General features: G+C 41.5%; 1 protein-coding gene across 3 annotated transcripts in view; it reads left to right on the top strand.

The window, feature by feature from the left end:
* ZDHHC8 (zinc finger DHHC-type palmitoyltransferase 8) overlaps positions 1–26,298 on the top strand; it is a 118,320-nt gene that overhangs the window by 83,958 nt on the left and 8,064 nt on the right. For all 3 annotated transcript variants that reach the window (XM_063350994.1, XM_063350995.1, XM_063350996.1), the window contains 9 exons: positions 5,472–5,593; positions 9,829–9,986; positions 13,166–13,338; positions 13,997–14,099; positions 17,399–17,490; positions 19,153–19,285; positions 20,161–20,278; positions 20,998–21,107; positions 24,071–25,107. In XM_063350994.1, the coding sequence (XP_063207064.1) occupies positions 5,472–5,593; positions 9,829–9,986; positions 13,166–13,338; positions 13,997–14,099; positions 17,399–17,490; positions 19,153–19,285; positions 20,161–20,278; positions 20,998–21,107; positions 24,071–25,107 (2,046 nt within the window). The remainder of the gene's footprint in view (positions 1–5,471; positions 5,594–9,828; positions 9,987–13,165; positions 13,339–13,996; positions 14,100–17,398; positions 17,491–19,152; positions 19,286–20,160; positions 20,279–20,997; positions 21,108–24,070; positions 25,108–26,298) is intronic.

The raw sequence follows: 26,298 nt of genomic DNA, 5'->3' as shown, positions 1-26,298 counted from the left end.
GGGTTGCTGAATATTGGGGTAATGTTAGAAATGTTAAATCTTTGGTCAGATCTGGTGATGATTAGAAATTGTTTACATGCTTTAGATGTTTACACAAGTTAGTACGTGTTTTTAACAGTCAGGGTTTGTCTAGAAATTCTTGGAGAGGAATCAAAGGAGGATAGGCTGCTACAGACTTACGGGCACAGTTTGAAAGTTTTCAGTGAAAATAGTACCAGTGCTTAGTCAGATTATGTTTGCTTGTTGACCCCTCTTATCTAATTAATCCCTACTTCACTGAGCTGCTTCTATTGCATGCACTGAATCAGCTATTTCGTGTTACTGTTTTACCGCTTTAATGGTGGAATAAGTTGATTCAAATTACGAGATGCTGTCTTTTCTGTGTTATAAACCCATGCCTTGTGATTTGTGCAAAAATAAGTTGTTTTGTTGCATATCAGCCATATGTTTGAGACTGAAGGGAAGGATGTGTGGTAAGCTCAGATCAAATATTAGGTGCAGCTGAGCAGCTGAACAGACAGTCCCTGGAGCCTTCTTATTAGGTATGGGTAAGTATCCAAAGTTTGGGTGCCTGTCTGTACTTTTGAGGTTCCTGCCTCTTCTCTGTGCACTACACAAGTAGATTTCACTGTCTTTCTGTTAGAAAGAGAAGGGTTGTAGTCTCCTGCTTCATGTTCTGCTCCTTGTCTCTGGCATCCAAGCACCCAGCACCTCAAGGGAGCCTGTGTGCACACATGCTTGTTGTGCTCCAAGCAGGGTGAAAAATGAACCACTGGACTTGTTTACTTGGTAAATGACAGACACATCCTCACACAACAGCCCGTCAGCAGGAGTGGTGTGCCTCGCCCTTGCCCAGTGCAGGAGAGGATGGTGGGTGCCCGGCGCTGGGCTCCAGCGAAGTGAACACCAGGGCTGCCAGCCTGTCCCTAACAGAGACGCTTTGAAATTTGCAAAATCAAAGGTGAGCCCTTCTCTGTCCTGCAGTGGGCAAGATGGTCTGTCAGTAGTTCATGTCTCATTTGCAAAAGGCCTAACTGGGGTGGAGGGGAGAAGCACATGGCTTTCAGTCAGTCTGCAAGCCAATGTCAGAGCCAAGCCTAAATCCGGTCTTTGAAATCCCAGGCTCCATCCTCTATGGCCTACTGCCTCTCTAAGCATGTGTAAGGTTTTAATAAAAACACTAAAACTTAATTTAGAGCAGGATTCAAGAGAAACGTCCTATTCAATTACTTAATTATAGGTGAACTATAATTATAAGACACAAACATGTCTTGCTAGAAAGCACCAAGCAAAAAAGCAGAAAGGATTTATTTGTTGTTTAATTTAGCAGAGGAAGGCAGCTAATGATGCGTAACTCTATCTGACACCTAGCAAGTTGTGTGATCCTATTTGTTAATCTTTTTAACTTTCCATTTTATTAGGATAGGGTTTCAAGAGCAAATAGAATAAATCTGTCACCCTGAATTACTCTCCTCTGGGTTATGAGCAGAGTCACTCTATGTCGGAGAAGTATAATTATGAGGAAAATGCTGCCTGTGTAATTGTGTGCTTCGTTCAGAAGAATTTGAGATCCATAATTATCTCTAGTATGCCACAGTGGCGTGTGCTGGCTCTTAATTTCTTCCGTAAACAAAACCATTGAAGGTTTCTCTCCTGAGCAGTTCTTGATGTAGCATGGCTGGTACCCACAACAGTAGCAATATTATCCTTCAGGTCTCCTGGTTTAAGTGAGGGATCCAAAGTAATTTGGAATAGAGCACTCATCGTACACTTGTTTTCACATCTGCTTTGAATGTAAATGTTGATTGTGCATTGAGTCATGGGGAAGAAAGAGTCTTCTGAGCTGTAGTGGGCCAGGTCAAACATATCTAGCTGCTTATGCAAAAAGCAAATCATAGCACATCCAGTGCTGTGTTCCATCATTTAACTTTTTGGTTGTCCAAGGATATTGCCGGTGACCTCTGCAATGACTGTGACTCTGCAGGTGCTCCTGCAAACTGAAAGGGTGCAGCTTTCTTTGACAATAATTAAACTGTAATAGAAAAGCTCTGGGTTAGGACTTGGTGGTTTTGCTCCTAGGTGTCAGTGCACATCAGAAATTTTGGGGTTTAGTTTTTTTCTTAGAAGAATCTGGTGTTGGTGCTCCATTAGGGGATTATACACTGCTCTTGGCTCTACTTAATTTATATGACCCTGTAAAATTTGTGGTAACCTTCATGCTATATAATTCCCCTATGAGATGAGTTGAAGACACAAAGACTGTAGCCTCTTGAAATTTTGGGTTCATCAGCCAAAGAAAGCTTTGAGTCCATGTGTGTTTATCTAGATACAGAACAACTTCTGTTAGAAAAAGCAAATGAAAATTTCAGCTAGATTTATCCCATAGATTGGCATTACTGCTGCTGGAAGGTGACCTCCGGGAGAGCAGATGTGTACAAAGTAAGAAGAAACGCACTACAGGTCCTGCTCAAACACTTCTGCAGCTTCCTTCTCTAGGCAGAGAGTGCAGAGGGTCAGAAGCCAGACTTTTGCATGATGGATTAGGGATAAAACAGCCTACCAGACTTGGATTAGAATTTTTTGTTACTTTGTCTAAAATTATGTGTGCATTAGGGGAGAGGGACAGGGAGGACACATCATTTTTTTGGGAATCCTAGTAGCAATTTTATTTTCTTTTTCAGACCTTTTTACAGTTATGAGCCAGGACTTGATCTCCACATCTGTTTTTATCAGTCAGTCTAGTTTATAAATGAGGCCCCTTTTGTCCCATCTAATTTTATGTAATCTGTGATGCTGCATAAAGATTCTGGGAAGAAAAAACAGAAGGACTGTGAACAGACCTTCTGGCTAATATGTACAATGACTCACTCTATCCTTTATTTCAACTTCCGTGAAGTATTTTCAGATACACTATTTACCCATTAAATGAGCTGTTTAGTTTAGCTTATGGCTAAAGCTTTCCCTAGTATTTTGATGCATTTGTTGGGAACATGACAAAGTACCTCACAAATGGGAACGTTAACAAATGCTTACATTAATCATCTGAGACAATCTCTCTTATTAAAATCTTATTCTGAGTAGCTAGTTATCTGTAAGAAAGAGTTTCCTGTCCCTTGATTTGCCAACTTGCTTGACTTTATTGCCAAGGAAATCTCTCCTCCATGCTTGACAAGCAATGGGTAACTTAATAATCTTTCTCTGTGTAGGCAGTTACTTCATGGGAAGAAATGAAGTCAGTCATGAGCATTGCTGAATCTAATTCTACTATAATTTAGAGGGAAGAACCCTTCCCTGGGTAGAATTCATTCTATAACTGCTTATTTCAGGATTTCTTTTGCTTTCCTCCAAAGTATCTGGCAGAAACTCGTGTTAGTTACAGGCCTGCAGCTTGTTTGGCAAGCGAGAAACTTCTGCCTTGCCTTGATTTTTGGTCATCAGCAGTTCCTTTCAAGAAAGCTGAGTACGGCAGCAAGTCAGTCTGACCTAGCTTCACGTTGAAGTTCCACCTCTTGGGGAATGTAAGGGTCTTAAGGTACATCATGGAGTCAAGCTATCTACAGTTGTGTCTGTCTGAGCTAGTTCATCAGCTTTCTCTTCTACAAGACCTGCTCTTTCACCCAAGCTCCACAACCACCTGGGTTCAGATCCTGAATGCAAAAGAAACATAGAGAAATTCAGCTCCTTCACTGAGCTCTCAGCTCTTTCCTATTCTCTTAATAGGTGTTAATTTCTTGGCCTTTTCCTTGCATAAGACCAGTCCCAGGAGAAACTCCATGCTTCTGCTCCCCCTTCTGTGGGCTGTAGCAAAGCATCCTTACTCAAGTAAAAATATTTTTCCCTTCTCCCCTACTCAGCCTGGAGGTTTGGTCCCAGCCAGAGACATACTTGCTCTCAGCTTTACAGTTCATTCACCCTGAGTGGGATTTGTCCATCTTTTGCCCACTCCAGGCCAGGCTGATTGAAGCACATAAGGCAAGGTCCTTTTAAAAGCAGTTTGCAGCAGTGCAGTGTTAAAAGCCTGGCTGTGAAGAGGATGGGGCTGCAAAACAATCTCTTCCTGCCTGCTCACAAAGAAATGGGAGGAGAAAACATGGTGCCCTTCTAATGCTGGCCACAAAAGCGTGTTTAACAGTGTTTCCTCAAGGTCAATAACACCATTCTCAGCTGTTCAAAACAGCATATCAGTAGCAAAACCACTGTAAATTAGATTTGGGAGAAGGCTGGTTGGTGGTTGTTGTTTTTTTCTTTCCACAGGCTTCAGCCTGTCAGACAATCAAATTCAACTGTAGATGTAATTCAGGCAAAATACAATCCAGAATATGTGGGCCAATGTATAATTTATGCTAATGGTGGCAAGATATTGCTGCTGGATGGCTGTCGGCTCAGCCACTTTGGAGGAGTCCCTGGCTGTCAAGGCAGGTGGAAATCTAAGGAGCTACTCAGGCAGGGGTCTTACTTTTTTCAAAGAGATTCTTTGTCCCACATTTTTCCCTATTTATATTTGCAAGATTCATGAGCTTGATCAGATTTTTCCCCTCAGCAATCCTATCACACCAAACCTCTTTATGCAGAACAGAGAAGTAGATCTGGTCTAATGTTTAGAGATAAGATGTAGAGAGGTTGTAAATGGCTGAGTGAATGAACACTACTTTTTATTGGGTAAGGTTGCCTGTAAGACAGGCTGTTTTCTGCTTTGGTCCTGCCCTGCTCTGCTGGTGGGAAGTGTTCTTTGCACCTAGAACAGTTTTCCTATAACAGGCATTTCTCCACCCTCTTTCCAAAGTCTCCTACTTTTTCTCCTTTACCCTTTATCTTCAGTTCCTCTCAGTTAGATTTGCCAGGTGGGCAGCAAGCCTTTCTAGTGTTTCTGAAAAGTGCTCACATGGCAGATGCCATTCACTTTCTTTTCGATATTGCGTTCTTACATTTTGCTGACACCTGCAGAGCCCAAGGAGAGGTTTTGTAGTGTTGGTTTGGAGTGTTATTTGAAGATGAAAACCACTCGGGGAAGCGTAGTGAGAAGTGAATGTGCTTCTCTTTGTACCTGCTATGGATATCAGTGGTTTAAGAATCCTATTCTGCTTTACACCAGTGAAAATTGAAAGTAAGGCCAACTGCAGCAAGGCTATATAGAAGGTAAACAGGAATGCAACAATGTGATGAAGGTTCTACACAGAAAAGCAAAATGCCAGGTTGCAAATAAGGCAATAGGGTTGCAAAGCCCTATGAGCCATGTGAACAATTGCTTTCTGTGCTATGGAACAAAGCAGCTTTTGAAAGGGTGTCTGCAGTGTACTTTAGCTCACTGAAACTGGCTCTATGGAAATGTCTGTTGTTAAATTGCAAATTCAGCCTTGCTGCATGGCTGGTGGGAGGGGATGAGACTGCTTCTCTATGTGATGATGGTGAATGGGAAGAAACTACCTGTTACAGCCCAAAGAGCCCTTACCTGTAACTTTTCTTGTCCACAGGTGCCCCTGGTTGACAAAAGCCATTTCCCCAGCTATCCCAGTGTACAATGGGCTCATGTTCTTGTTTGTACTGGCAAACTTCAGCATGGCAACTTTCATGGACCCTGGAGTTTTCCCACGAGGTAACAGAGAATGGGATTGTTGGGGGGGAGGGATTGAAAACACAAGCCGAAGGAGGTGTCAGGTATCCAAATACACTGTTTGCTGACTAATCCCCTTTCATCTGGCAGTCTTTCTTGGAGATTTTATTTATATATTTATTCTATTCAGCTGGCAGTAGAGGTGGGATGGTAGCAGAATGCTGGATATCCTCCATCTCTCTTCCAAGCTAGGAGGTGTCAGTTGTCCTTGCAGTTGCTCAGACTGGCAGTTGAGGGCACAGGGTTGCATAGAATAGTTCTTGAGTAGCTCTCCTGACTGATGTGATTGCAATTGCCATCCCCTGTGTCATGCTGGCACATTGGATTTAAGTCACTGTCTTTGCAATAGGTAGCAGAGCATAGTGGAGGGGAGAAGCTAAACTTTCTGAAATAGCTTCATCAAAGCAGACCTTCCAAAAAGCCTTAAAACAAATGCAAAAGCCTTGAACATTAAAGAAGATAATGATTAAGGCTTGCCTTAGAGTGTCTAAAAATGTATACATTTAGAAAGATATGCCTGCTTAAATTAGTACTGATTCACAGCTGATTAAATAGGATAAAGATCGCTCAGCTTTGGTAATTGGAACCACAGTGCAGCTATCTCTCTTAACACAACCTAATTATCACCTCATTTTATCCCTCTTCCAATAATTATTCACATGCAGTTTGCAGCAGAGACTGCTCTAGGCAGTCTTGCTAAACCAGCGGATCTGTGCTCTCTGCAGGCTGTGCTTTCTCACCTCTATTCACTGAATTCAATATCTGTTTTGAATTGCTACCTGACAAGAACTTGGCACTTGTCCTGCTGGCTTCCTTGAATAGCAAATGCCAGGTTTCTCCAGGTAGCAGGATCTAATGATGAGTGTCTGTCTGCCATTCCTTTCAGCTGAAGTTTTTGAACCCCTGATTAAGCGTTGCAGCACTCCAGTTAAGGAAATAATTATGTGTAAAGGTAAACTAAGGCAAAGGCAAGATTCCGTCATTTGTGTGAGATTAACTGGTGCACTGTTTAGGTGCTTAAAGGTACAAATAGGTGCTAGTGAGATTTTTCAAAACAGTTTAAGCACTTGGAGCTTTTAACGAGTTCCCTGGGCTTTGTAGTTGCTCTATCTCAACAGACATAGCAGTGGTTAAACATGCGTTGGGTGTGAGGTTATCGAAAGCATCCATGCTCCTTGCCTTCGATAGGAGGAGAGCTGGAATAAAGTTGGTCAGTTTTGAAAGTCTCAGTCTGGGAATCTAGTATCTTTGTGAAATGTAGTTCCCTCAGACCAAAGCCTGCAGTTGGGCACTCACCACACCGTATGAGTGATCAGTACTGAGTATATCGTAAATTCATGCCTTCCTTTGCCTCCTCTAACTTCCTTTTGCAAACAAGTTCTTTATTTCGGACTTTGCATTTCAAGGAGTAACACACAGGGAGATGAAATAGAAGCTTTGAAAGCTTCTCATCACCTGCCCTCCCTTCCTGTCTCCCTTAATACAAGGGAGTTGGGAGCAAAGCAGGAAGAGGAGGAGTTTCCTTCTGTCTCTTTTTCTTCATTTGTGGCCTTGGCCTTATATCTCTATTCTCTGTATGTGCTTGGTCTGGAGGAGGCAGGGAGCAAGGGGAGTGGGGAAGGGATGAGAAAAGGGATGGAAACCATCCTGGAAGAAAGTGGTGGAGTAGGAGTTCAGATGTGTGAAGGAAGCAAACTGATAAGGAAAAGAAAAGATGGAAAAGACTATAAATACCGGTGCTGGGAGGAAAGAGGAGCAGATGTTATTTCAGATGACAAGTGTGCATGTGAAAAAAAGCTATCACCACCCCACGCCGCCCGCAGAGCTGCCAGCGCAAGGAGTTCAAAAATTGTAGGAGTGATTTAAAATGAACGTACGACGGACCTGTTTGCTTTCTGTTATTGAAATTAGGTTTAGTCTTCTTGGTTTTCAAGCTTCTTAGCACATTTCTGATACAAATTTACTTCCAAACCAAAACAACAAATAAACAATACAAAAGCTGAGATTCTAATGAAATCACATGATTCCTTTAAGGAAGCCACCGAAAATCATATGATATGTTATAAAACCACAAGACTTGGCTGCCCTGTGTCAGTGATCAGAGTATGAGAATCTGTGTAGTAAGATACATTCCTCTGCCAATGTATTCTTCTGCTCAGATCACTGAAAGCTGGAAATAAACACATTTCTAGCTATATCGTATAAGCTTACAAGTTTGCTGGCAGATAGAACTTGGGCTATGAGGTGAAGTAAACCCAGCTCACTTCTGTATTGTTGAAGAGGGCCTGAATCAAACTCCCAGATCCGTTATTTGTTTTTAATCATTTTTTAGTTTTTTGGCTCTCTGAATGTTTTTGGTATGAATCAGGATTGGCTCTGTGCGAGTGAGTTGTCAGTAATACACCAAAATGAATGAGAAGGAAAGGAAATATTAAGTCACTGAAATTGGGGCTACCCCAACAAATCTGATTTACAGCCTGGGTTGAGACTGGCAATGTTCATTGCTGGCTAATTATAGATACCAACTACAAACTGGCTTCCAGTATTTTTGATATGAATCTATTTTATACAAAGTCATCAAGTGTGTGTCAATTCTGCAAGACTAATGTGTTTATATGTATGCAGGTATATACAATATACAGACTTTTTGTCTGCATAGTCTTTTTTTTTTAATAAGACCTTAAGTGGTGTGACTGTTCTAGTGTCTTGTTCTCATATGCCCACAAGTATTATACAGCATGGGCTAGGTTATAATAGTATTGAAGAACCTACAGATCGTATTTATAGAAGTGCCTAAGGGATTTAGAGTCTAGCTTTCACTAAGAGTCCCACTGACTACGAAGGAAACTTACAGAGAGTGGTGCCAGTACAGCACTCTACTTCCACACACAAATGTTAATCCAGAGAATAGTCTTGCGAGGTAAATACTGTAGCTGAGCCAGGTTCCAAACTCATCTAAGTGAAGGGAGTAAATGGAAATTGGATCCTAATAACACATCTAGAGAAGATTTAATATAGACTGAATGACAGTGATTGATGTCCCACTGGGACAATATTATCGAATTCCACCTAATTTGGAGCCAGTCAGCCAATGCCAGCTGCACTATAATGTTTAACCAGGTGTTAAATAGATGCGAACTTCTTAGACTTTTCTCTGTCAAAAGGAAACAAAGTTCACAGGAATCTAGAATAAAAGATGAACTTTCATGAACGTCATTCTCATTTTTTTTCCGTTTCTTCCCAATATATATTTGTCTATTATAGACTGGATTTTATTTTGTGCATTTATTTTTAAATGGCCTCTTTTCTTAAACAGGGCAGCGCTTAGCTGAGATGATAAACCATGTGCCCTCCGCGTTGTCCCTAATAAGATGACTGCGATATTGTCATCCTCATCTTACTAATGGCAAAGAGAGGCTAACTGACTAGCTCAAGGCCACAGAGTGAGAAAATTAGAATACAGGACTTCCTGACTCTCAGTCCTGTGCTCAGATCAGTAGACCATGCTGCCTTTGAGAGAGGTGAGATCTTCCCAGTTATGTACTGTTACTAAAGCAAGAGCATTCTGGGTATGCTTTGAAGAGGTGAGCACGGGATATGCTGTAAAGAAGTAAGCACCCATGTAAGGACTTTTCACGGGCACACGCTGTGGCATCAGGCTCCCTGGATCAACAGGTCTTTGGGTTGATTGTGGGCTGACACTAGAGTGCTGAACAAATCATTGTCACTTAGGGTCATCTGGGTTGATTTTGGGGGTTTGAGCTAGCACAACCTTCTAGTATTTGTCAATGCAATTTCTTTCACTTTGTGTGCTGGTAGGCTAGCATTGAATTAATCCCAAATGCACGAGCAGAACTTCTCACAGCAAGGGCTTGGGTGATTTCCATCCCTTCTTTGACTCTAGTCTGCAGCTCATCTTATTCATTTGGGTTGTAAAAGCTGGCTAAGATAAGACTCAAACACCTCTCTTTGCCCAGAGGCTGGGGGGTGAGGCTGCACAGCACTCCTATGTGAGATGCTAAAATGAGCCCTGATCACTGAAGTGTTCTGCTGCCCGGACAACCCGTTCTGACAGTCCGTCACTTCCACCACTGTCTTATTTCTCTGACAAGCCCCAGAGCATGTGCAGTGCCCCTGTATCCAAGCCACTGTCTGGATTAACTCTTTTATCTTTACCCTCTGTTATTTCCACTAACTTTTAGTTTTGCATTGAGCAGCAGATGAAGATGAAGATAAAGACGATGACTTCCGAGCTCCACTCTACAAGAATGTGGAGATTAAAGGAATCCAAGTACGGATGAAATGGTGTGCCACCTGCCACTTCTACCGTCCTCCACGCTGCTCTCACTGCAGCGTCTGTGACAACTGTGTTGAGGTAACAGTTTTTTTGATTACGTGATATGTTGGCTTTGCCTCAGTGATGAGATTGCACATACTACTGGAAACATGCGGTTGGGTGGTTCCCCCAATATTTCAGTTCTTAGAATTGAATAGCTGTAGCCTTGTTGATGGACTGCTACTAATTAGTACCATTTGAAACATAGCCCTCAGTTAATGATGTATACTACCTATGCGATAATGTTTGATGTCATCTTTCTTGCCAGTGATAATTAGAATAAAAATTTATAATGCTGGCTATGCCTTCCTTGAACTAGCTAAGGGATCCTCAGTGTAAAAAAGGGGCGAATGGAAGCGTTGATGCAGAGGCAGAGTTCATGAGAGCAGGAAATTCAGGGTGAACCTTTGTAACTTGTCATGTGTGAGCTTAGGGCTCATCATTTAATTTGTAACAAACTGGTGCCTACATTAGTGGACAAGCAGAGAAACTAGAACGATGCGTGAGCTTTAGGAAAACCAAACTCGGTATTCAGCAAGTGGTTCTCTAGTCAATGGAAGGACCCCATGTTTGTTTCAACACCCCAGCTCAGTGCTTGAACTTGTTCATGTTTCTAATGTTGGTCGCTCTGAATTATGGGACTTCCATGTTTCTTGATAGCCCTGAGGTCTTGGTGAGGCACACAGGACTTTTAAAAAATAACCCCCAAATAGTAAGTTGTGCTTTGGGGCTATAAACAACTCCCAAACTTGGAAGTACAGAGTGTTGTATCCACAGCAGTATATTGCCAGAGGGAATTTTTTTATTGCTGAGCTAAAAATTCCACTTCTTAAGGATCATTTCTCCTGCAAGGCCTATTTTTTTCCAGTAGAAAGATTAAATCTTTAATACGTCTAGAATATATTCAGCTGTGCCATTAAAATGAAAGGAATTAGTAATCAGAAAGGGAAAAAAATACCAGAGTCAGCTGGAATGCTGTATACACCATCTTTGTCCTAATCCTCTTTGCCATAAGCAAGGGAATAGTCCCAAAGAAAGCAGCACAGTTACGTGTGAGAGAAAGGCTGCCTGGGTTTATCTTGTGTCAGTCATTTTCTCCTTCAAGGCAATATATATCTAAGTTATAATTATCTGGAAGCAGTGCTGTGCCTAGTTACTATCAATAAATAGGACAAGGCTATCGTGTTGTGGAAGGCCTTAGAAGGATGCAGGATTTGAGAAGATGGAGAGCAAGGAGCTGCCAAGGTCCCTGAGTAGAGGGGAATAGCCACAGCTATTCATAAGTTGTGTTACACAATTTATTTAGACTGCTGTGAATTGTTGAATAGAGCTGGATTTTTTGTAGAAAACCTGAGTCATATATTCCTAGTTTTAAAACATAAATGTTTTCACTAATTCTAGATCCTGAGGATTGTTTAGATGATGGTAAACTCTCAGTTGTCCCATGGAATTTCTTTCTTCTGCCCTCCCCAGTGGCTCAGCATGAAAATTCATTTTCAACAAATGAAGTTTTCTCATAAAAAGATTGCTCAAAACTCACTGGTATAAACACTTGCAATTTCATGCTGCCATAAGGCCTCCATGGGAGTCAGTTCTGCAGCAGAAATGATAATGGGAGAGAATCCAAAAGTAACCTAAATAAAACAACAGAATGCAAGGTGACTCTGGCTAGCTCTCCAGAAGTTTTATTGATAGATCAGTTGAATGTTCTCTACTATTCTGGTGGGCAAGTAAGAAGCTCTGCTTGTCTAATTAAATTATGACTGCTGTGGAGGAATATAGGCAAAAAGCATTAATGACTTCTGAATCAATAAATCATGGTCTTAAACAGCATGCCGTATTGATTCTTGTGATGCTTTTTTCCCACTCACCTGTCTAATCTAGAAGAGCTTGGAGACAGCGGTAGGAGTGACTCTGCTGGCTTTGCTGTGTGGAATCCATTCAGGGTTGTAATTCACACCTTTTCACTTTCAGTCTAGAACGTGCAATAAAAATTCTTTTCCCAAATATAAAACTTTTGAGCTAATTTGATAAAAATGAACAAACAACACAAGCCAACACCACTTGCAGAAATAACATCAGTTAAAACCTAAAGCCTGCTGTGACCAGAGGGACCCAAAAATGAATCTGTGACAAAAGTAGGCAGATTTTTGTTTTCTTTCCTGAAGTGTTTGCCGTGGATACTTAAATAGTTTCATAACGGATAGATATTTTGGGCTGCATACAACCAGATTTGCACAATAGACATATACTATGTCAGCACTTCAGACATAGCCTGAAATTATCTTTATTGAATTGCCCCTGACATTTTCTAATGTGCTTTGAGAAAGCTCTGATCCATTTTCTTATATTTTGTAAATTTTTGATAAATACATTGCACAAAACTTAAAAATACAAAAACCCCTTTGTCACCATTGAGGAATGTTTAAGAACAGGATTACCACAAAACAAAGAATAAACAATTCATTTGTTGATGTTGTGAGTGTGTAATATCTGCTCTGAGGAATGCAGAAATCAGAAGGATTTATTTCTTGTACCTCATCTTGTCTTCACGTCAAGAATAATCCCATTGAAGACAGTGGATTCACATGCTTATAAAACTGTGTAAAGACACTTGAAAGGTGTCTGTGGCTTGCCCTCGTTATTCAATCTCCTGTTAAAATGGATCTGACTTTATGAAGGACTTCGAACTTTAACTGAGACAAATAGTTAGGTTTGGGTTCATAACTATTCATAAACTTGTGCAGAACTTTGCCTGTGTCTTATCCAGATGTTGCCTTTCTTTGGGAACCTGCTTGGTAAAAAAGTATCTTTCGTGATGTCCATTGTTCAAAGTGGATTTATTCATCTGCGTATAAATACAGAAATGTGGGACAGAGAATTCAGCAGCAGTATTGCATTTTCAAAACATTCTAGGTTATGAGAACTTCATTGTAATTGACTCATGCTAAGGATGATAAAAAATGAGTGCTTCTGCCTGTCTTTCATTTTTTATATCCTTCTTTGAACCCTGTAAACACTCAAGTACCTTCTCTATCCATAGATAAAGGAACCACTTGGTCCTAAGAAGAGCCTTTAAAACAGAGTGTAGCATGCTGTAAAGCTGCAGAACTGGCCTGATGTGATGTTACATGATGATGGTTCAGATTTCTCTCTAAGACAATGTATTTCCTTTCACCGTTTGGATATTATTCCTTGCCTCTCCCTTTCTTTACAAGGATTTTGACCATCACTGCCCATGGGTCAACAATTGCATAGGACGGAGGAACTACCGCTATTTTTTTCTCTTCTTGCTGTCCTTAAGTACGCACATGGTTGGAGTATTCACCTTTGGGCTCATCTTTGTATTAAACCATATGGAAAAGCTGGGAGCAGCTCATACCACCATTACGTATCCTTCAGGAAAATGTGAAAGAATGAATCTGAAGATTTGTCTTCCTGGAACTGGTGGAGACCTACTCCTCTCCTGACTCCCCCATTGCTCTTCCCCTGTAAATGCTTAGTGCAGGTTTTCTTCTGTACCCATCTGACCTGTCTAGCTATCGATTACCCCAAAACTACAGCTGACCTTTTGTCTATCTCAATCTTTGCCATGACAACCCAGCAGAAGGATATGCTGCCTCTCCAAATTTTACTTCCAAAGGGTGTAACTCTAAACTGCTGGGTACTATTGACTGTAAAACTCTCTTACTGTATTTTAAAGCAGAGTTTGCCCTGGAAGCAGTCCCCCTGCAGGTTAGGGTAATACACGAACTCCTGGCTCTGAGGGGCGCTGCCCCTAGTGATAGATTAGTGCAGAACGGTCTTTACAAGATGGTTAGAGCCAGAATCAGAGAGTTCACATTATTTTTTAACCATCTCAAGGATAAGGACCCAGGCTAGGAGCAGATGGACTTAACTTTGAGATAAAATGTAGTTAGCCTAATTAAAGGTGAGGGACACCCTCCCTATCTCCAAGATATATTTTTTTTCTCTGCTTTTCCTCTTCCTCTCCTTCATAGCCTCTTTTTCCCTTCACTCATCCCAGTTTCTTTAACTCCTGGATACAGAATGGCTGTCATGTGTGTGGCTGGGTTATTCTTTATTCCAGTCATTGGTCTCACTGGCTTCCATATCATTCTAGTGGCCCGAGGGCGCACAACGAATGAACAGGTAAGAGGCAATCCTTTCTCTGTGTTTGTGGCTAAGACGTTGAGTTGGGAAGCAAAGTCAGCTTGGGTAAATCAAAAAATGATCCAAATCTTAGCAGTAACAGTCTTACTGGAGCTTTTGTGAAGATCTAGGAAGATTGCCTAGTTTTTATTTTCAGATATTTTTCTTGAATGCATACAAGCAAGGATTTCCCCCTTCTAACCACAAAGGATCATCCCAGGCTTATTTACCATTTAAAATCCACTCATGGCCTTGAAATAGGTTTTATGTGGTGAGTACAGTCAACCCCAGAAGTTCAAACTTTATAAGTCAGACTGAACAAACCATGAGATTGAATGAAAGAAAGAAAGGAAAAGATTGTTATGGTTTTGCCCTGTCTCCTGATATTTTGAACTCCCCCAGCTAACCCACGCTGCATGTAATAAGGTCTGAACTAGCTCTTTGTCTCACAGTCTTTGTCTCTCTCTTGTTCTCATGCGTATGTGTACCTGCACACAGAGAGCCTATTGGACCTAACTTGTTTTGCTTCTCCAAACCAAGTGCCAAAATGATATCTTGTGCCAAAAAGCCTGTAAAACTTTAGTTCCCCTGCAGTTACTCAAATGTATATAATCCACAGCCACTATGTGCGCATTCCAGACCTATATATGTGTGCATATCAATAGCATAGGTGATAGAGTTCTAGTCATGGGATCTATAGCATACCCCTGCCATTCGTAAGGGGTAGCTCAGTTAGAAAGCTTGATGCTGGGTCACGCGGCGTGCCAGTCGGCTGCACACAGCATTTTCAGCTTTATTCCCAAGGCTAATTAATTGTGGGCATTCCAGTGCTTTCACAGCCCCAGCTCCAAAGCACCCCTCACACACCTGGGTTTTTCCACATCACGCTATGGGCGCTCTCTAGCTCCTGCGGAGCAGCGTGCTCCTCTGGCTGCCCGGCAGGCTGATGGCTTCATGCTTACATAGCTTGTACGGCTGCTGTGCAGACTGTGAGAGTTGAAAACATGTGTCTGAAGCCAGGCCTTCATAAACTGGGATGAGATTGTCTCCTATCCCTCAAGAGACAATAAAACTTTTATCCAGAATAGTGTGGGAGGTTTACATAAGCAAAGTATGTGAAGTCATCCTGAATTGTTGCTTAACATGGCCTTTGAACAAAGCAGACTTACCATAGCTGCAGATCTTTAAATGCTTTTCCCTGTCCTGCTTGGAATCAGCTGCTCTTCATTTTAAAATTAATTTTGGCCAAGTATAGGATTTGATAGTGCTAACAATAGTAGCATGAAACCCAGGGCATTTCAGTCTCATAGCCCAGTGTCTGCCTTAGGCTTGTCTTTGTGCAGTGATGAAAACTGTCCGTGAAAATTTTAGGTTGAGGAGGAAGGAAAAATTTAAATAAAAAAAGTAAAATTTAACTTATTGTGTTTGTGGCTACACTAACATTTAGGAAGGTTGAGAATTTTGCACTTAACTTGATTGAAATAACTATTGTAAAAATGCATCTTAGCTTGGTTTGATTTCCTCAGCTACCAAACCACTTGAGATTAATTTATCTTCCCATGCCATTTTCTGAAAATTAAATATAATGTGGTCTTAATTTCTGTTTAGTCATATGTACTGCCTATCTGTAACTGGAGGATGGATGTGCCCAGCCTTCAGATCCCTTTCAAAGGAAGCATATCTAATTAGAGCACCAGACCAGGAGTGATGGATATGAGATCCGCTCCTGGCTTTGCCACTGTTCTAAAACATTCACTTTTCTCCTGCAGTCTCAGTATTGATTCTCTTTTCTCACAGTTAGTTATCTGCTGTCAGCTTTCCGATTACAATATGCTCAACTATTCTTGTCCTCTTTTCCCATTTTATAGGCTAGTGATAAGATATTTTTAGTGTTTTACTGTAAATTTTTGGTATTTGTTCATTCCCGAGTTCATAGGTTTTGAGCATTTGTAGTAGGCAGACTGTGATTTAGGAGTGCATAGTGCCTGAGTTTAGATGTTTGTGAACTTTCTGAATGCTTCTGAAAGTCTTTTATGGAATCAAAATAACCCATAACCCAACATCTGCCCGTATCCTGGTGTTTTTAGTTTCTGAATAGAGTAAATAAATATCCTTCCTTCAGAGACTGCTTTCTATCGGATTTCAAAGTACTTTAGAAACCAAATTGATATAATTAGTAATTGATATAATTAGTAATTGGTATAATTAGTAATATAATCTGTGAGTTAGAGAAATTTTATTTTCATATTGTGTTTGAGAAAATGGGCACAGAGATATGAAGTTCTTTGCCAGCATCTGGCACAAGTCAGCTGAAGCCCAGGATTGAATGCAGATGTGCCAAATGTCCAGGCCCATGTTTTAGTCATCAGGTTACTCTTCCAGCATTCAGAACTTCCAGCGTTTCTTTCTTGGCCTTTTAAAGAGTTTTATGTTATATCAAAGAGGAGGCCAGCATAATATATTGCAAAATCATTTAATCGTTGTTATTTTATGTGTAAGTAATTAAAGTATTTCTGGTACTCTATAAACTTGCTGCTAGATGAGAACTATGAGTTGATTAGAATGCATTACTTGCAAACAGCAACAGCAATGCTTTTAATGGCAACCACTATTAATCTCTCTGCCTTTATTGGTATTTATCCCCATATGGTTACTTTCAAGTATCTGCCTGTAGAGCACAAAGCCTTTATAATGCTTATGAAGCTTTGAATGGATCCCACCAGTCTAATGAGGCTTGTCTTTTATTAAACTAGCTCATTTCCAAGCAAACATCGTAATCACTAGGGAATTCCTGGCACCCTCCCGCGTAAGGCAGTGGTTCGTACTGATTGTCACTAGGGATGGGATGCTGATAGGGAGGAAACATTGCTCTCATCCAACATTATGAATGTTGAATTGACATTCCTGTTTGTTTGGAGGGAACTTGCCAAGGCAGAGGAGTGGAAGTGACAGGGGAATGAAAGGGACCAAAACAGGATGTCTGTCTGGCAGCAGGCACAAATCTAATGCAGGAGCAGCATGGAGCGGTGAATGTGGCCACTTTGGAGCTCTGTCGCACTGAGCTCACTGCCCTTTTGGGAAGGGATCTGTAGTTGGTGTGCCTCCTAGCTAGAAGTAGCTGATGGAGGTGGCGGAGCTGATAGAGCAGGAGAGGGGAAGTGCAGCATTCAAAGCAAAACAATCTGTTTGGGAAGGACAGTAGGGTCAGAGCAAGGCATACTTGCTCTTGGCCTCCTGAGGGTTGGATGATGACTTTTATATAACCAGAGGTTTGAGCACTGTCCCGAATATGTTTCCAGGTGACAGGTAAATTCCGTGGGGGAGTGAATCCTTTTACCCGAGGATGCTGCGGAAATGTGGAACATGTGCTCTGCAGCCCCTTGGCTCCCAGGTAAGAGAAGTGCCCTCAAGTGGGAATGAGGGAGGTAGAGTAGTTGTTGGGACAGAGGGAGAAAATGTGCTTGGTTGGGCTCAATAGTGAAAGACCATTGATGAAATAACAGGGAAGTAAACCAAAACACTCCTCAAGGCAGAGCTCTGTGATAGCTGTTCCACTGTTGCACGGCTGTAACCTGTCCAAGCAGTTGCTTTCTTCATGTAATTTGTAAACCTCATCCCAGAAATGTTTATGTGGAATGAGCATGTCAAATTATATCAAGAGCTGATACCCTTGTCTTCACCAACTTGTTTATCCAGTGGATTTCAGTAACAAGGTAAGTTTCCGTATGTTATTGCATTCCCAACACAACGTTTTGCACTGTACTGTCAATGTCCAGGTATTCTAGTCGTCTGGAGAAAAGGAAGGAATCCAAAATCAGCATTTCTCCTTAAGACTTAAATGTAATTTAAGGCTGCTGTGGTTTTCAATCTCACTGGCACTTTCATTATCATAAAACAGATTTTCAATGAGGTCTACATCATGGAACTTGAGATTTTATTTATGGCTTTCTATTTTTGGTAAAATGGATTTATCATTTCACATCTTGAAATCACGATTTTAATGCAATAGATCAGATGGAGTATAAATATCCTAGGTGCTGAGCTGTCCAGCCTGCAAACATGTTAATAATCGTGCTCCGAGATGACTTATTTGAGCCTTTTCAGGGTGTTGAGCAATTCCAGACCCTGACACTATTATCTGCTTTTTTTTTTTCCTCTTTGCTATGCAACAAATAAGTCCTAAAAGACTGTTTCTGGAATAGCTGCTTCTCAAACTTACCAAAATGTGAAAATCAGGTCAAGATACTTAAGAGAGACAGATTTTAGAAGTTGGGAGACACTCCTGTAAGGAGAGGGGTATGAGTACTATCAGTATGGCTATTCTCAGACTTCCAGCAAGCATAACGTTTGTGTTTTGTGAAGACCTGTCCGAATTGTCCTCTATATTGAAAGTCACTGAGCCATCACTCCTAATGTCCTATTCACTAGATAAAACAGAGAAAGCTTTTGTGTGTGTTGATATTTACGCATTGTACAGCCGCTGCCCAATTGCACTTACAGAATTCTAGTCCACTGGAAAGAAATTAGGTATCTAAAGTCAGCCATTTCCCTTTAGATTTCTTGCTTCCTATGGACCTGTCTGTTTCTTTTGAACACTGTAAACATGCTACAGAAACAAGTCATGGTGTGGTAAGCTAGAACTGACAGCACATCATCTTCTCCTCATTAACTCCCCATGTGCTGGGTCTTATTCCCCCAGTCACTGTCTTCCACCACAGGGAAGCTGTTTCATGTTAACTAGGTAAGATCTAGTAAATCGCTTCTGTTGGTGGTAGGCCTCTCTCTCTTCATGTGAACTGCGCTCTTGTCCATCAGTGCTTCAAAAATTGCTTGGGTTTTTTTAATGCATCCTCTCCTTTTGCTCACTGAAAAAAACCCATTGATCTTTTTATTGCTTTTTAATTATTACATCCATTGAAATAAGTGTAGTTAACCTACCTACATTCTGACACATTCTTAAATCGTAGCCTGGAAGCAGGAAGATTTTCTTGTCTCTATGCCTTGTTCTTAGTTTATTGTTTATTTTAATGATGACTGTTGAACAATTAATCAGGTACATAGTTGAACCCAAGAAAAAGCAAGCTGTGAGTGTGAAGCCTCCTTTCCTCAGACCTGATTTAACTGAGCGACAGATCACAGTGAAGATCAGTGACAACGGGATCCAAGCCAACCTCAACCGCAGCAAGGTAAGGCAGCCTTGCTTTTGAAGAGCATTGAGCATTATCAAGTCTGGAAATGAGTTTGTCTCTTTGAGATAATGCACTTTTGGGGGAAAATGGTAGAGGTTGAGTCCTTGTCATATACTTTGTCCTCTGAAAGTAAGCCAGGTTCAGTAACAGCAGCAGCTCTTGATCCAGTAACAGCCCTTTTTGCAGCTCTACAGTAGAATGTCTCTGGGCATCTTTTGGAAGAGGTGGTTGTTCTTTGCGATAGTTACTTTCTCTCCCAAGAGTCACCACCTCTTGGTGTTCAAACTAATTTTAGCCAACCTAACACTGTGCGGGAACCCTTGTACCACCAGGTCAGCTGTTCTTCAGAGAAGGTTTTGAGCTGCCATACTGCAGGAAGGCTTGTGGTCCAGTAAAAGGAATATTGGTTCAGAAGCTGAGTTCTCTTATCTCCTCTTCTTTGTCCTGGCATGAAATAGAGAGAACAATTTGTTTAGTCATATAAAAAGCAGTGAATACAAAAGAAGCCACCTTGCAAGATTTTTGCGGATAGTTAAACGTTACACAATTTGGATAGTTACTTGCTGAGAACTGCCTGGAAAGGGGCTGAAAATGCTAGAAAACACCATTGTCTTCTACCACTTATTAACTGGTGTGCTGATAATGTTATTTAGCATGCCAAGTAGACTAGGACAGTGCATTTAAAATTATACTGGCTTGTTACGACAATGCTGATTTTACACATGACAGTCCTTGTCTGCAGTGGATGATGCTAAATCATGTTTGGCGTTGTAGGTATAGGTAGTTGTTCTTCTGTGGTACATCCATCACTCTGACATGTGCTGTTATTTAACCAAGTTGTGGGTAATGATTGATTCTTTGGTCACTTTCAGTCTAAAATTAGCCTGGAAGGTCTGGAGGATACAAGCATAGATGTGCAACCACCTCTCCCACCCAAAGGAGATCCAAGCAAGTACTCGGAGCTAAAAGGGCAGCTGGGGACCAGTGAAGGTATAGTTGCATGATCAGCGTTTTATTTTTATTATAAGAAAATACTTCAGCCTCTTTAAAAGGCTTCTGGTAGTCTTTCAAAACAGTAATGGGATCTGGGTGAAGTGGTTTTTGTCTATTTATAGGAGTTCTGAGCTAGGGGAAAAACAGCAGGAAAGGGGGAGAAAAGTCAGTTTGAAGTGGTTCGTTCAAGCCTAGGTTGGATATTTCATGTCTGTTTTGCAGATTTTTTTAAACCGTTTTAAACCCCTTCTTAAATTTTTGATTTATTTTAAAATGAAAAATTCCTTTGAACTAAGGAATCAGAAATATTAGTATGAAATGCTTAGGCATTTTGAACTGAATTATTTCATTTATGAAAATGTGAAATGAAAGCTTTGATACTATTAAAAAGACTTTTTTTCAGACAAAGCTGGTAGCTGAATTCAACCCTAATATCTAGTACTTCAAATTATGGCAAAATTACTACTAACCAAAATATGTCACCCCACTCAATATATTATACCTCGTTTCTTCTTCTCTTTAGATTGCTGATCTGGCAGCAGCGTACTGTTATTTCCACAGGGGCCCCATTTATTTTGGTGGAATTCTGTGCAGAAATACTTCTTTCCAGAAGAGATCTGTTTGCAGAGGATCATGGGTAGAAAGAAATTAGGGATGATAGCTTTCTGTCCACACATTTTAATAGAAAGTCCCTTTTTCTTTTTTTTCTTTTACAGAAGGTGGTCTTTCACCCAAACTTATCAGCCCTCCTACACCTGCCATGTACAAGTATCGACCGGCTTTCAGCAACAATCCCAAAGTCCACTACCATGCCACAGCTGAGCAGGTGAGCAAGCCTGGGAGAATCTGCTGTCAGCTAACACTGGGCAACATGGAGCAGAAGATAAATTCACCGCAGGGCTCTAGTAAATGCCAGAGTGTAAAAGTAAATAACAACACTTGGCATTGTTGTGCGATAGTGTATATTTTCACTGCGCTCCTTATGAAAACATGTCTGCTTTCGCAGCTTTCCTCTGTTGAGCTTGACACGTCTGTCCTGCTGACAGGCATGCACTGCTGCTTTACCCGTGTCTCGGCCTGATCCGGAGATGCTGAGAAGTGTCACCTCCCATTGGCTTCTCCTGATATAGGTGCCAACTCACATTCACTTCAGAGGGAGCTGGGCATGCTTAGCGCTTTTCTGGATCAGACCCTTTAGCCAACAGACAACACACTCAGTGATTCCATAGGGTGTCAGCTTGCAAAACAGAAAGAACTTTTAACGCATCCCAAGAGATATTTTAGTTAAAATTAATGGAAGATTCCTCATGTTTGACCTTCCTTAGCACCTTCTCAGTGCATTTGGGTTATATGGAAAAAACTGCTTCCTAACACTTGGCATCATTTTCTCCTATCAAGAAAACTGAGGTCCAAGCAATTAGAGAGACTTGCTCTGGAATTTTGCCTGTTTTCTCTTTTGCTTAGGAGTTTTGAAATAATTTACACTGTTTCCTTTGGAAGCAGAGTGCAAAACTAAGCCCACTGCTAATAGGCTTGTTTTTCTCACTTATTTCTCATGGATTTGTTGTAAATATTCCTTAGCCCCTCAGGACCTGAGAACAGCAGTTTGAAAATCACTGGTCTAACTTGTGTATTTGCAATATGTATCCAAGTCTTCACACGCCAGTGGAGATACTCTTAAAACACACATACCACACACAGTGCAGTTTTCTTACAATTAATTTCACCAGGTCCTCCAATATCGCCCCTGCAATAACAAGAAGGGGGTGATGTGTCTCTACCATATTTTCCTTTTCAATTATATAATTGACTGCAGCAACACTGGAGTAAGACTGAATGTTTCTTAAGTGGTGAAGGAAACTTTTCTAGTATCCTTCTCATTTTGAAAAGGAAAATGGTGATAGGCTATGGAATTCCAGCTACCACCAAGTTTGGGTTTTAGTCTTACTGCAATAATTGTAAATCTTTTTCTCTGGATTTGTCCACTTAATGAAGGAAAGATTGGCTTATGAAAGGGAACAAAAGAACAACAGTGCATTCACTGTATCCAAAAAGTTTAATATCCTATCATCTTCACTTTATTACATGAAAAATGGCTTGACATCAAATTAGAAATAGTTTATTTATAGGCATCGGCTAGCAATTTTGAGCTGTGTAAGCAACAGTATTTTGTGTCATGATGCCAAAAGTCAGAGCACCATGAAAGGCAAGCTTGTCTTATTCGTTGAGTACATAGCTATAGATGTGCTATAGATAAAGGATAGGTTCCGATTAGGCCAGGAGACTGGGCAGTGCTATGAAGTGGTAATGGGGTACAGCATCTTCACTCTGAGGGTTTCTGTTTCAATACTAACCTAAAAAGATGTTGTTACTATAGGCTGACTGGTGTGCATACAATCAGCTTTGTGGACTTGTTCAATTTTATAGTAGTCACAACTTTCTAGTAGTCAAGTGGGAATACTATGAAAATTATTTCAGTTGGCGAGCCGATAGGATAGCATGTATTTGTCTGCCAAGCCATATCTAAGTATAAGGTACAGAGGGAAAGAGACTAGCTGGTGTGAGGAATATCATGTTGTCTCTTCTGTATCAGTTCTTCAGCCTGTCAATGTAATTCTGCTTTTGAGCAGAGAAAGCTGTTAGGAAAGAGGGATCGGAGCACAAGGATAAGTAGCACAAATATACTTATAAGCTACGTCATTGCTCTCTCCTGCTCCTTTTACAGGCTGTCACTTGGTCTCCTTTTTCCAGAGAAAGCCAAATTTAGCACCATGCTCTAGAAGATAGTGAACTGGTTTGCATATTTCCCTATCTTCTAGCTCAAAGAAAAAAACTTGAAGAAAAATTCAGAGTAAAATAGATTTTTTCCAGTTAGGCTTTTTTAGATAATTTTTCCTTTAAAAGAAATTAGATAAAGAACTAACTGCATTGACTGCATTTCTGGTTAAATATGCTACTGATAATAATTCTTTGTTTGCAGAGTCAATGTAGCCTATTTATTATGGAACACGGCAAACTCTTCCTTAAAAATAACAGCAAAAATTATTTGCTTAGCACAGAATGGCATTTTAAGTGAACAGAACTGTAAGCAAACTTTCACAGAGTAAAACAAAGTGAAGTCCTATATTTTTCAATGCATGCAAATAAATTATGGCCTACGGTTCTTTCTCTGATGTGGCCTCTCCTACACACGCAATAAAAAAGAGAAAATTGCTTCATTTTGTTGTCTAAATGGTGGGAAGGAGCCTCTCTGCTTTAATTAAGCTTAGGTGCTTAATTTTGAAGACCTATGCCCAGAAATTCAGAATTACTGAACATTCATAGCTCTGAGAAAAGTGGATAAGAGTATGCTGGTCCCCAGTGTGTTGAAATGAAGCCTAAAGTATTTCTGACTCAGCATACAAAACCAGGCATCCCTCAACTCAAGAACTATTTGTGGAAAACTTGAAGTGCTTTTTCCAAGGGCAATATTATCAGATTACAATCTGATTTACCTCGACTGAGACCCGAGTCTCAGTTTAGAAGGTCTCTCAATGGCCATTTATTGGCACATCCATTACTGTCAGTATTATTTAGCACTTACTATGAATAACTCTTCCTCGCTTCTAAGGTGCTTATCCATGTGCTGAGTAGGAGTTAGGAGATTCTTTATAATACAGCTGTGTCATAGCTGGGCTAACAGTCCGAGAGAAGACCTCCAGCTCTTTTCTTCCCGTGCACTTACTGTGGAGAGCAAACCTGTACTTACCTATTATTGGCTTCTGTTTCTCATATTCACCTCTGTTTTAGATCACCATGCAGGAGGGACACAGTCAAGGGGCTCTGATAGAAGAGGATGGCAGGAGCCTTGATTACCAGTCTGAACCCAGCTTGGACATCCCCAGCTATCGGAAGAGCTCCCTCCACAAGACCTATCAGTCTTCCCCGCTCCAGATAGATTCCTTTGCCATCAATTCACGATCCCTGAGCCTGAAATCTGCTGGCAGGAGAGGGACAGAGAAAGTGCCCCTTCATCCAATAAAGTCTGAAGGGGCAGCTTCCACTCCTTACAAAAGCATCTTTTCTCCCAATTCCCTGTCAAACAGAAATGGGAGTCTCTCATATGACAGTTTGCTAAACCCCATGTCGCCCTCGGGGAGGAAGTGCATCACCCATTCTGCGGTCAGCTCCGTTGGGTACCACTCCCCATATCTATCAGCCAAAATGTGCCATCTACGGGGGAGCGAGCTGCAGCGCCAACCACCACAGAGCTTCAGCCCAGTGCTGGGCGGTCCAGCTCCTCATCAGCGAGACCCCTCCCCAGTCCACTATGATAACCTTTCCAAAACCATTATGGCATCCATCCAGGAGAGGAAAGAGATGGAGGAGAGGGAGAAGCTCCTCCACTCACACCCTGATTCAGTGTTTGCAGACTCAGGTGTCTATGACACCCCTAGTTCTTACAGCCTTCAGCAAGTCAGCACGCTCTCTGAAGACCCACGCAGCATGGCAATGAGATATGGATCTAGAGACAATCTGATGGCTGCTACCAGTTTTAGCACAAGGAACCCTATACTGCAGTCCTCAGTGTCTTCACTCTCAAGTGCAATGACAAGAGCACCAAGGACTTCCACAACCTCTCTGCAAGCTGATTTAGCCAATAATAATGTCCAGTCCCATCAAGCACTACAGGGCAGGGTGAGCAATGGCTCCTACAAATCCCCAGGCCACCAGGTCCCGTCATCCCCCACAGGGATGCCTAGGTCACCCTCTTATGGAGGCCCGAAGGCTGTCTCGTTTGTAAACACTGTGGAAATTACAGAGGTGCAATCAGTGGGAGCACAAAGGTATGTACTGCTTTAGGTGCTGCTTAGCAAGGTGAATCCGTTTGCAACTGCAAGTGCAGAGCACTTCGCTGGAGGCACAACCCAGATGACACGTTTGCTGTAGGCAAGCGAGGGTGGGAGGTTTGTGGGTACTCTTCAATTCTGCGACAGCCTCATAGCAACCTCATCATGACAAAAATGTTGGCACATTTGCTGTAACTTGGACTGGAGGTGGTCAATTAAACTGTAAAAGTCATAGTGATTTAGTGTCTTAGCTGAATTGCATAATTATTTGCAAGATATGAGGCAGATTAGCCCTCCCATTATGCACAAAAGGGTGGAGCCGTTTTAGTTTGCAGCCTGAAGGGTGGCTGGACCCAGCCATTGCTTGGACACAGAGGCAGAGCTGGGGTCACAGCGTGTTCAAGCATATCCTGCACTAAGGGAAACAGAGGCTGAGACCAGTCCTGGAAATTGTGCTTGGCATAGAGAGCTGTGTATTTAGCTGTGTTGAGCGTCCCATAGTACAGAACTGGCGATACAGGCACAGACCACATTGGCATTGCCTTGGGGCCTCACTGCCTCCTTCATTTCTGTGAGAAAATGTAGGGAGAGAGAGGATTTGCTGTGCTGAGAGCCTGAGTAAGTGGCATCTGAACAAGACCTCAGCTGCAGCTTCTGCCTGCACTTACCTTTCTTTCTCTTTCTTCTGGAGACTCTAGGGCTTGGAAAGTCTGAAAAGAGCTACGTGAGCCTGTCGAGGATGCAGTATTTCAGCCAAGTTGGGGCCTGGAGGGCTCATCAGAAACATCTAGGTTTTCTTTGCATCTGGCACTTACTGCACTATGCTGTCCTCTGGTTAAGGTGCCAGGTTTCTCACTCCAGTATTGTCCAACATTTTGGGGAAAGTTATTGAAACGTGGGAGAACCACAGGGAGGTCTCGTGCAGTTTAGTGCCAGCAAGTTTTTCCTCAATGTTTCCAAGTCAATTGTAGTTGTTAAGATGATTTGTCTACTGGTGGAAGACATGACATTCAGGAGGTAGACAGATATTTTTTCCTCTTCATATGTATTAAAGAAATGAGTCTGTTTCAGTGAGAGAAGACATGTGGACCTTCTTTTGCCTTTCCACCCTCTGTTTGAGATGTGGATGTGTCAGCTGCTGCTGTAGAAGAGATGCTAACATGAAAAGCTCTTTGCCTCTTCTTAGTC

Source organism: Chroicocephalus ridibundus, chromosome 13 (genome assembly GCF_963924245.1).
Source record: "Chroicocephalus ridibundus chromosome 13, bChrRid1.1, whole genome shotgun sequence".
NCBI classification, from domain to species: Eukaryota; Metazoa; Chordata; class Aves; order Charadriiformes; family Laridae; genus Chroicocephalus; species Chroicocephalus ridibundus.
The sequence above is the reverse complement of the archived record's forward strand: the minus strand, read 5'-3'. Positions and strand labels throughout refer to the sequence as shown.